This window comes from Mytilus californianus, unplaced genomic scaffold (assembly GCF_021869535.1).
Source record: "Mytilus californianus isolate M0D057914Y unplaced genomic scaffold, xbMytCali1.0.p SCAF_4, whole genome shotgun sequence".
Taxonomy (NCBI): Eukaryota; Metazoa; Mollusca; class Bivalvia; order Mytilida; family Mytilidae; genus Mytilus; species Mytilus californianus.
In genome coordinates this window covers 122,849,137-122,861,649 of record NW_026262690.1, presented here as the reverse complement: position 1 = coordinate 122,861,649, position 12,513 = coordinate 122,849,137, and the positions used below count along the sequence as shown (strand labels likewise).

Sequence of the window (12,513 nt, the reverse complement as noted above, 5' to 3'; positions counted from 1 at the left end):
ATCAAATTTTCATCAACAGTCCATGAATCTTACAACATATCTCTCAACCAGTCATTACTGGTAAATGTAAATTACGTGTACAGGATTCAGTGAATATCTAATTTTGTTTTTGCATAGGGTATGCTAGTGATTGTGATTCCTCTTATAAAATTTAACTTCTACATCATTTGGTCTCTGGTGGAGAGTTGTCTCATTGACAATCTTATTACATCTTCATATTATACAACAACAGAAAATTTAACGTAAGAGAAAAGCCACTATACTATTCCTTCTGATGATATTAATGAATAGTCTTATTTCACCAAAACTTTTACACCTGCTAAAACCAGAAAAGAAATTGTATTTATTATCTAATTGACAAGTATCAGAATAAATGTGTTTGTCACCTTTTTAAATAAAATCATGGTGAGCCTGTATAAATTAATCACATACTGAAACATTGTTATTCAGTTTTCTATATTTTAGGATTACTGTATTTGTCAATGTTAAAATAAAACATATGTATATATTAATATACATTATTGTCTTATTTTCTTTTTCTTTCCACTTTTTTTTTCAAAAATATAATTGTAACAAAATCATTGTAATCATATGTACCAAATCTAACTTGATTATTCTGCCTGTAATGAGTGTCTTTAATTTCCAATAAACATGATAAAATATTGAACTTAAACATACTTGTCTCATTTACAAATTCTGATGTAATTTGTACTCTCTAAATCCTACACGTCATGCATGTCTAATCATGATAATTAGAATAATTGGTCTTAAATAATTTTCAGTAAAATACAAAACTTTATTCTTTCATACATGTATGCAGAAAGTCTTACTTTTTCCCTAAATCTCCAAAACAGAAATAGTAAAATGATTATTTAATGGGGACTTCAAATTAATTCCACGAGTCTGAAGTGCTTTTCAGAATTTACCTTCATCACTTACAACATGCAGTGGTCATACACTAAATGTCCCAAAGTTATAACTGTAGTGCCATCATGATGGCCTTAAAAAAAAAACTACCCAGTTTGGACTACTTGTTAAATCTGTAGGTTGTTTTAACCTGTTGAACATACAAAGGGAAATTTCATATGGTATTATAATATAAATAATATATTTGTAAATAAAGACCTTACCCTAAGACAACTAACTCTCCATATTTGGTGAAAGATCTAGGGGCTCTTGATGGGGAACTTTGTACAGGTGTTCCTGTATGAACCAGTTTTTCACTTGATATATCAGCAATGGCAGCTGAAATAATATGAACAAAAATCATACATGGATAGGAAAAAAGAAAAGAAAAGGAAAAATACTTAAGTCTGGGAGAATATGATTTATTTATTAGTTGTAATTGGCTTTGAACTAGCTTGCATTATCTGTGAGTACTCTTACTTTAGTACTTTGTGTCAATTTTTTTTATGTTAGTCATGTTAGTTGGTTTTATTACTCGTATCTATTGTGAGTACTCTTACTTTAGTGCTTTGTGTCAAATTGTTTTTATGTTAATTGGTTTTATTCCTCGTATCTGTTGTGAGTACTCTTACTTCAGTGCTTTGTGTCAATTGTTTTTTATTTATTTTATATAAAAAAGAAGATGTGGTATGATTGCCAATTAGACAACTCTCCACAGATGCCACAAGAGACCAAATGACACAGAAATTAACAACTATAGGTCACTGTACGGCCTTCAACAATGAGCAAAGACCATACCGCACAGTCAGCTATAAAAGGCCTGAAATGACAACGTAAAACAATTCAAACGAGAAAACTAACGGCCTATAGGCTAATTTATGTACAAAAAATGAACAAATAACAAATATGTAACACATAAACAAACGACAACCACTGAATTACAGGCTCCTGACTTGGGACAGGCACATACATACAGAATGTGGCAGGTTTTAACATGTTAGCGGGATCCCAACCCTCCCCCTAACCTTGGACAGTGGTGTAACAGTACAACATTAGAACAAACTATAATAAACTGCTTCGCTGAGCGCAGCTGGATACGCCCACAGAGGTCCAACCCTGAACAGTTGGGGCAAAAATGGACACCATATTCAAGCTTGATACAGGTCTGAATTTGGATTGTAATTAAATATTTGACATATTATAAGTTTCTGAATAAATGTAGTCAAAGAACTTGAAATTGGTTATATGAATTGAATTTATATTCAATTAAAAATTTCTTGCTGTTGTGCAATACACTGTGCTGTTGCGCAATACTTAGTAAATCTGTTGTCAGACTATAAACAAATAAAGTTCAATTTCTTCTCAATGTCATATTTGAAATTTATTAAAATCAATAGGGAGATTACATTAATAGCTATAAATAATTCACCAAAGTTTCATGAGAACTGCTGATAGCATTTTTGAGTTATTGTCCAAAAACTGGAAAATCCCCCCTTTTTTAATGAATAAAACCCCATAACTCAGAAACGTAAAATCTAAAATTTATAAAATTCTAAAGGGAGCTTACATCAACAGATATAAACAATTCACCAAAGTTTCATGAGAACTGCTGAAAGCATTTTTTAGTTATTGTCCGAAAACTGGAAAATCCCCCTTTTTTTATGAATAAAACCCTGTAACTCGGAAACGTTAAATCTAAAATTTATAAAAATCCAAAAGGGAGCTCATGTCAATAGATATAAACAATTCACCAAAATTTCTTGCAAGTTGGTGAAAGCATTCTTGAGTTATTGTCGGAAAACTGGAAAATCCCCCCTTTTTTAATGAATAAAACCCCAAAACTAGGAAACGGTAAATCTGAAATTTAAAAAAAACCAAAGGGAGCTCACGTCAATAGATATTAACAATTCACCAAAGTTAAAGCTTTTTTGAGTTAATGTCCGACATGTTGACGACGGACGGACAGACTGACGGACAGACGGTCAACGGTATACCATAATACGTCCCGTAAACGGACGTATAAAAATCAGTTGAAAGGGTATCGGGTCCGTTCGCCCTAATTACATGTTCGCCCTGGGTCCGTTCGACCTGAGTCCATTGGCCCATAGAGTCCGTTCGCCCTAATTTTTATATAAAAAAATAATATTAATGGTTTAATTTAAAGTTTTGTAATCTTATTCAGATATTTAAATGGTAAATATTAAAAATGTATATCTCCAAATTCATGAATAAACATTGAAATTAAAAAAAAAGTTTTTGTTTTGGAGCATTAATCAGGCTAATTGGCTTCATTGTTACATTTGTTTTTATTCAGAATTACTTTTAATGACTGTTGATTGTAAATAAACTCATCATAGATACCAAGATTAAAATTTTGTACGCCAGACACACGTTTAGTCTACCAAAGACTCATGAGTGACTCTCAAATCAAAAAAGTTAATAAGGCCAAATAAAATACGAAGTTGAAGAGCATTGATGACCCAAAATTCCTAAAAGTTTTGCCAAATACAGCTAAGGTAATATATTTCTGAGGTGGAAAAGCTTTAGTATTCCGAAAATTCAAAGTTTTGTAATTTAGAATGCTAATTAGATATGATTACGATGTCTTTGATCTCACTGATTGTTGTAGTTATTGTTTTTGATGGATTAATAATGAAATGGTTTTTTTTAAATAAACAAGTCAGCTTGGAATGAGTTAAACAATGATGTAAGAATTGCATGACTTTAAAGGGAAATTGTTTTCACCGCTTGGCTTCTTTGATCTCAAGGTTTTGAGTGAGTTGGATCTTGTTATACCTTTTTGGATTGTTTTGAAATTGTTACAAGGTTTCAAAAAATATAAATTCAAACAGATAACTTAGACTCTAGTTCCTGAACACTTCTTCTTCTTCAAAATACTGTCCACATTCAACATGATGAATATTCTGGCAAGAATATTCAATGCAAATCAAAAGAAAAAAATTATCTGGTAGCATTAATACAACATAAATATTTCGGCGGAATTTTCAACAAACTTTAACACAATTAATTCAATTAATTTATATTATACAAGACAAAATAAAATAGAAATCAGGGCGAACGGACTCAGTGCGAACAGGAATTAGGGCGAAGGGACCCAGGGCGAACAGGTACTAGGGCGAACGCGAATCAGGCGAACGGACCCGGATTCAGTTGAAAGAGGCTTAACTCATCAGATGGATAAAAATACAAATACTACAAATACAAGTGGACGTGGCCGGGAATCCGGGTCCGTTCGCGCCCAATCACGTTCGCCCCCTGTCAAGTATTTTGCCGCTATTCTTTCACGGACTGTAACTAACGTTACCTTTGTAACGTCAACACGTTTATTACGTTATTGTAGTCATACAAGCAAGTAGAGTCATTAAAAGCAATTAGAACTGTTCACACGTATTCTATTTACACAAGCGAAGTACTAACCAAATAAATCCAAACATTGGTGCCGTGACTCATGGAGAAGCTGAAAGCAATTCGTGGTGGACACAGAAGCGCCGTCACAAGACTAATCAATAGAACTAACCAGAAAATTTCAGAAAATGAAATCGAGAACCAAGAACTTTCGGCAGCCACAGACACTCTGATGAAGAAGAGGAACTTACTTGAAACTTTGGACACACAGATTTTAGATGGAACAGAAGTCGGAGATATGGAACAGGAAATTTTGGATAGTGATGAATTCAATTTACATTTGGAAGTGTCAATTCACAAATTCAAGGACATTACATCAAACTCAGGAGCTAGCGTTCTAAAACCTACGGTGAGTGATTTTTTAAATCAAGGTCCAGCAGCACATATTTCAACACTTCCAACAACAAGCAATATTAATCACAACACAAATCAGACACAGGATGCTTTTCAAAGCACTTTTGTAAATCACGGAGCAAACGCAACTTATAACCCTTCTCCTAATTTCTATCATAGACTACCAAAGTTAGACTTGCCTTCATTTTCGGGAGATATTTTACACTGGCAGACATTTTGGGATTCGTTTGAATCAACCGTACACCAGAACCCTGCTCTTACAAACATACAAAAGTTTAGTTATTTAAATTCACAACTCCATTACGAAGCAGCACAGTGTATTACAGGGTTAGCCCTAACCAACGCAAACTATGATCAAGCAATTAATTTACTGAAGGAGCGTTACGGTCAACAACAGAAAATTATCAACGCACACATGCAAAATCTTCTTGATTTACCAAGTCCTTCATTTACCCTCAGTAGTATTGTCATTTTATGACAGATTGGAAGCGAATATCAGGGGACTTGAATCCCTAGGTCAGACGCAAGATACATATGGATCCCTTCTTGTACCCATAATTTTCCGGAAACTACCCGCAGAAATGAGGAAAAACTTAACACGGGAACACAGAAAAAATAGCTGGGATATAATATCGCTGCGTGAAGCTTTAGCAAAAGAGATGTATGTACAAGAGGCTGGTAATGTTAATACATGTATGTCCGATAATATGACATCAACTGCGTCTTTTCACACGGGAGCCGTTCCTAAGACAAGCACAAATAAACAACAATTTAGGGGAAATCAGATCAAGACCATGAATACACGCTTGACAACTAAACCATGTGTATATTGCAAACAGTCGCATTCGTCAGTAGATTGTACAAACATTGTAGACCACGAAAAACGCTTTACCATAGTTAAACAGAAAAACCTTTGTTTCAATTGTCTCGGAAATCATAAAGTTTCAGAATGCCGTTCTAAATTTAAATGCAGTAAATGTAATAACAAACATCACACAAGCCTATGTAATAAAGACAAGACAAAATTACACGATGAGCAGACAACCGCATCTGTTAGTACAGTTGATATTGAAGAGGGAAATAGTAACACATGTATATTTTACACTTCGTCAACATTGCCCATGCAATCTAGAACTGATGTACTACTGAAAACAGCAATTTCACCAGTTTGGACAGGAAACCAGACCGTATCTGCAAATATACTGCTAGACGAAGGCTCACAGAAATCTTTCATTTCAGAAAATTCAGCTACAAAATTACAAATTACAACAAAGGGAACCACCACAGTCAGTCTAGCTGCATTTGGAGACGCAAACAGGAACGTGCGTAACCTTGATAAAGCCGTTATTGAGTTGGAAACCCAACAAGGAGAAAGAATACCAATGGAGGTGCTTATTGTACCCACAATAGCTGCCCCTCTTCAGAACCGAATGAATTACGAAGCATCTAAACTTCCGTATTTAAAAGGTTTAAGATTAGCACACCCCGTATGTGAAGACGATAAATTTGAGATATCTTTGTTAATAGGCGCAGACTATTATTGGGACATTGTTGAAAACAATATAATCCGCGGAAATGGTCCAACAGCTGTGAAATCAAAAATTGGGTATTTATTATCGGGACCGATGATCAACACAACAGGTAATACAGTTGCAGCTTCAATGATGAATATTTTGGTACAACATAAGAAGGAGGAGATTGATTTAGAGCGTTTTTGGAAACTGGAATCCATGGGAGTTACAGCAGACGATGAGTCAACACAGACAGACATAGATTTTTATGAAACATATCAGAAATCTAGTATTATGTACAAAGATAATCGATATATTGCCAAATTACCGTGGAAAGACGATTTTCAGGACTTACCAACTAACTACAATATAACAAAATGTCGTACTGAAAATTTAATAAACAAGCTCAGTAAGGACCAAGACACGCTAAAAATATACGGAAGTATAATTAAAGATCAAGAAAAGCGTGGATTTGTTGAGAAGGTTAATGAGGAAACCGACAGAAGTACAAGAATTCATTACATTCCACATCATGCTGTTAAAAAAGACTCAACAACAACACCAATACGCATAGTTTACGATTGTAGCTGTAGAGAATCACCAGACAAAGCCAGCTTGAATGATTGTCTCATGTCAGTTCCACCACTTATAAATGATTTGACAGGAATTATCACAAGATTCAGACTACACAAGTTCGCAGTAACAACGGATATCGAGAAGGCGTTTTTACAGATCCAATTAGACGAAGAAGACCGAGATGTAACAAGATTTCTTTGGTTGAGCGATTCGAGCGACCCTACTAGTCCACTAATCACCTATCGTTTCCGAGTAGTTCTTTTCGGAACAACTTGTTCTCCATTCATATTGAATGCCACAATCATGAAACATCTGAAAAATAATTTGTCAGATACTGCTAGAGCATTGAAGAGAGACCTGTATGTGGACAACGTTTTGTCGAGCTTTCATAGCGAGGAGAATTTACTATCATTTTATAAAGAATCACGTCAACTTTTATCCAAAGGAGGATTTAATCTTAGGTCTTGGACAACAAACAATAGGAAACTGCGCAATATGGCAGAGTCGGAGGACTGCATGGACAAGGACAAAACTATTAAAATTTTGGGACTTCGATGGAACACTGAAACTGATACGATATCGTTTCAAAACAGCATTAAAATTGATAAGGAGATATATGTTACCAAGAGAGAAATTCTTCAACAGTCGTCAAGGATATTTGACCCGTTAGGAGTATTAAGCCCAATCACCGTCAGAGCTAAGATTTTGATGCAGACTATATGGGAGAGGACATTTGACTGGGATGAGCTCTTACCAGATGATATAAAGAGTAAATGGTACGCTTTATTGGAGGACTTACAACAAGCAGTCACACTTGAAATACCGAGATTTTATTTCACCAATGAATCATCTGCAAATATCAACACCAAGGTAAGGAAACTACATGTATTTACCGATGCTAGTCAAAGTGCATACGGAGCATGCGCCTACATTGTGGCCGGAGATGAATCAACGCTGGTTATGGCGAAAAACAGAGTGGCCCCTTTAAAGCAAATAACATTGCCAAGACTTGAATTAATGGGAGCGTAAACAGGAGCGAGGCTAGCTAATCATTTACTGGAAAATTTAGGAGACATGGAAGTAACATTTTGGTCCGATAGCCAAATTGTTTTATCATGGATTGCGTCGATGAAACCACTGAAGAAATTTATTGCTAACCTGCTAACCGAGTGACTGAAATCAAAGAACTGGTTAAAAATCAGCGATGGAAATATTGTCCAACGGACATGAACCCTGCAGATTTACAAACTAGAGGCACATCTGCAGATAAATTTCTGAACAACGAATTATGGACACAAGGAATGAAGTGGATTATCAACGAAACTGAATGGCCTACTTGGAACGGAAACAAAATGGCATTGCTAACAAATGCTGAATATGACATTGAGCCAAATTTGTCACTACTCACATCAACACAGAATCAGAATGAAGAATCGGGACTTCACCGGATTATTAATTTAGACCAGTTCAGTAGTTTAAGAAGACTTTTGAGAATTACCGCATATATACTAAGATTTATCAAGAATTGTAAACTACAAAAGAATCAAAGGAACACATCAGCCCTTACGGTAGAGGAAATTAACCATTCAACATTATTATGGATCAAGAGCACTCAGGATAATTCATTTCATCACATCAATTCGACTAAAAGTCCGTCAATATTAAAACAGTTGAAACTTTATAAAGACGATCAGAACATTTGGAGATGCGGAGGCAGAATTAACAATGCACCTTTGAGCGAAACCGCTAAATTTCCATATTTGTTGCCAACAAAACATAGTTTCACAACTTTGGTTATAAAAGATGCACATGTGAAACAACTTCACGGAGGAGTAACTAGTACAGTGACTTTATTACGTCAGACATATTGGATTTCGAGAATTCGTCAATGCGTCAATGCAGTATTACGCAAATGTGTCACCTGCCGTAAAGTTATAGGGAAGGCTTATCAGAAACCGGACCCGCCACCACTACCAGTAGATAGAGTTCAAGATACATTTCCATTTACCGTGACAGGCGTAGACTTTGCAGGACCACTTTATGTAAAAGATTCCGACAACTCTAGAGCTAAAGTTTACATCTGTTTATTTACTTGCGCCTCTACTAGAGCCGTACATTTAGAGATCGTTTCAAACTTGACAGAGGAGTCTTTTATTTTAGCCTTCAGAAGATTTGTAAGTCGTAGATCGTTACCAAAAACAATGATTTCAGACAATGCATCAACTTACATAGCCGCCAGTAATGAAATTCAACGGCTAACGAATTCGCAATCTTTATTAGAAAAAATACAAGATCAAGGAACAGAATGGAAATTTATTCCAAAAGGAGCACCTTGGTACGGAGGATTCTGGGAGCGTATGATCGGACTAACCAAAACAACTTTAAAGAAAGTAATAGGGAGTAAATGTATACGCATGGAAACATTACAGACAGTCATCACTGAGATTGAATCTACATTGAACGACCGACCAATCACGTACATGTCATCAGATGTCAACGAACCTGAACCATTGACACCTTCTCATCTTCTTTGTGGCCGGAGAATAAGATGTTTACCGTATCCGTCTACAAACATGAACAATTTGATTAATTTTGAACCAAGTACACATAACAACTTGAATCAACGTCTACAGGATCAGCACAACATTATTCAACATTTTCGACGAAGATGGAAAAATGAATATCTTACATCATTAAGGGAATACCACACGGCTTTAGGACACAATAATCAGACTATCAAAGTTGGTGATGTGGTTCAAATACATGAAGATTCGCCTAGAATTAATTGGAAGCTAGCCATTGTAGATGAACTATTGGTTAGCAAGGATGGACTCGTTAGAGCAGTGAATTTGTGTACAAACAATGGACATACAAATCGTCCAATTTCAAAGTTATACCCGATAGAGGTTTCTTGCGATTTGTTTCAATCAACACTTGACACCAAAGAACGTAAATCGAAGAAGGTCGCCAGGGAAAAGATTCGCCAGTTGATGTCTTAATTTTATACTTATACAGACTTTAATTTTTCAAATGATTTTTATTTTCTACATACATTGACTTTAAGTTAAACTGTGAATATTTGCGATATCTATGTATTTATTAAGAATTTTTATCATTTTCACTTCTCGGCGCCCCCAGTGTCAAGTATTTTGCCGCTATTCTTTCACGGACTGTAACTAACGTTACCTTTGTAACGTCAACACGTTTATTACGTTATTGTAGTCATACAAGCAAGTAGAGTCATTAAAAGCAATTAGAACTGTTCACACGTATTCTATTTACACAAGCGAAGTACTAACCAAATAAACCCAAACACCCCCCTTTCACTTTCACACCCTACACGTTCGCACCCAAAGTCCGTTCGCGCCCAATTTTTATTGGTTTTGTGTTTAATAATTTGTAAACGAGTTTTGGTAAGTGTATTGCTATAAATATATATTTTTTCATTGTTTCTAAATAAAGTGAGATTCTGACAAGGTTTTTTTTGTGTCATGGTAAATGGTAAATGTATTGCTATTAACATTTTTTTTTCATTGTTTTTAAATTAAGTGAGATTCTGACGACCAGTATTTTAGTTTTGTGTTGAATAATTTTTAATCATGTTTAGGTAAGTGTATTGCTCTATATATATCTATATATATATACAAGTCTAAATTGAAAACAACGTTCAAACCTATGATTGCGTTGGATAAAAACCGCAATTTTTATACGTATGCATGTAAAACAAATATATATATATATATATATATAAATTTTTTTTTTTCATTGTTTCTAAATAAAGTGAGATTCTGACAACGTTTTTTTAGGTGTTGATAAAATCTTAATCATGTTTTGGTTAGTGTATTGCTATAAATATTTCTTTTTTATTGTTTCAAAAGGAAATGGGATTCTGACAACGTTTTTTTTTTATATGTTGAATAATTCGTAATCATGTTTTGGATAGTGTATTGCTATAAATATTTTTTTTCATTGTTTATGAATAAAGTGAGATTCTGACACACATGAGATCAAAGGAGCCAAGCTGTTAAAAACACTGATTATCTTTCATGTTTTTTATTTAAAATCTTCAAAGTTTTACTCATACCAAGCTAAATACATGCAGTATTTACATTTAAGCAAGTTAAAACAACCATGACAACAATCATGATTTTTAAACACCCAACAATAACATAATATTAGGCTGTGTATAAATACCAATTAGCAGTAATCATACATAATTAACATTTAATAATTAATCATCAAATCAATTTAAAACAATATTTCATTTAAAAATTCCCGAATTTTTATTTATGAAAATAAAAATATTTTACAAAACATCTAAAAATTTATCAGGTTTTTGAATAAAAAAAGGGTGCGAACGTGTAGGGTGCGAACGGATCTAGGGGGCGAACGTGTGGGGTGGGAACGTGTAGGGTGCGAACGTGTATTGGGCGCGAACGGACCCGATACCCGTGGCCGGGTACTTGTACATCCAAACAACAAAAAGACACTAAGTACAGATCTGAGAGTACTCGCAGTTACTGACAGCTAGTTCAAAGCCACTAACAACTAATAAAAAAAAAATTATTATTAATGCATCCAGGAAATATTGGTTCATTTGTCGTTTGGCTTTGTTTTATTTTTTTGGTTACCTGCTAGTTTAATTTTACTAGTTATATTAAAAATTATGGTCTGTGAAACATATTTGTTTGTATGCCTGGTAAAAATATTAATTGTTCCGTAATAAAATTAAGTAACTTTTGATTTATGAGAAGCCTGGAAAATTATAACTTATGTTGAGGAGTCTTTTGTGATTTGTTCAATTTCTCAAATTTTCAGGTGATTAAAGATTTGTTTTGGGATTATTGTTAAGTTCACTTTTACCATTCATTATTTTACAAGCCAGTTTGTATTTTGATATTTTCCATTTCTTCTTATAGAACTATTGAGTTTTGTTTAATTGTGCCATTCAACCATCGACTTCGCTTGTTGTTGTTTCCTCAACCGGAAGCACTCAAATCCGTCAGATGGCATGGTTTTGATTTGACTGGTTCCAAATTCACTTGTCCCTAAACTCTCCAGGTGTTTATTTAAGGAACAGACATTTCCGTAAACAAACAAAATGGACCTGAAAGGATTGATTGAACCTGACGAGTCTTGGAGACTTGGAAATGCTGATCTTATTCAAGAATTCGCAACCTTACTTTGGGTTGAGAAAGGCGAAGATGATCTAATGAAGAAAGTTACAAGTGCAAGAATCGTGTACGAACTTTATCAACGTCTTACAGGAGAAAATGAGATGGATGCAATGAGAAACGAAACCATAGCTAAGATTGCGAAATGGGTTAAGGAGCATCCAAAGGCCACAAAGGAAGAAGTGACAAAGGAACTTTCAAAACAAATAACACTGTTCGCGAAAAAAGTAGACCAGATGTGAAAATAGGTTACAGATAGAAATACAGGACACCTGGACTTTCCCAAAAAATATGTGTTGTACATGTACCTCAGTGATTATTTATGCTAACATTTTTCTTCATACAAACCTACGAACCATGCCAACAGATTTTGTTAAAAGAATCCAACCAAACAGAGACATAATCTTACATCTTTAGAAATTATTTATGAATATTTTTGTCAATTTTTCATTTATGTTTCACTAATTCATGGAACAGATGAAGATGGACATTTTACTACTATCATTAATTCTGACATAAGCCATCCAGCCAAATATCTTAAGAAGACACACGAGTGACATCTAATT

General features: G+C 34.5%; 1 protein-coding gene across 1 annotated transcript in view; it reads right to left on the bottom strand.

Annotated features, from left to right (window-relative positions):
• Positions 1-11,773, bottom strand: part of LOC127739302 (protein pellino-like) — a 31,021-nt gene extending 19,248 nt beyond the window's left edge. The window contains exons 1-2 of the mRNA XM_052250975.1: positions 11,637-11,773; positions 1,131-1,245 (exon numbers count right to left, since the gene is read on the bottom strand). Of these exons, the coding sequence (XP_052106935.1) occupies positions 1,131-1,245; positions 11,637-11,643 (122 nt within the window). The 5' untranslated portion in view covers positions 11,644-11,773. The remainder of the gene's footprint in view (positions 1-1,130; positions 1,246-11,636) is intronic.
• Positions 11,774-12,513: the final 740 nt, after the last annotated feature.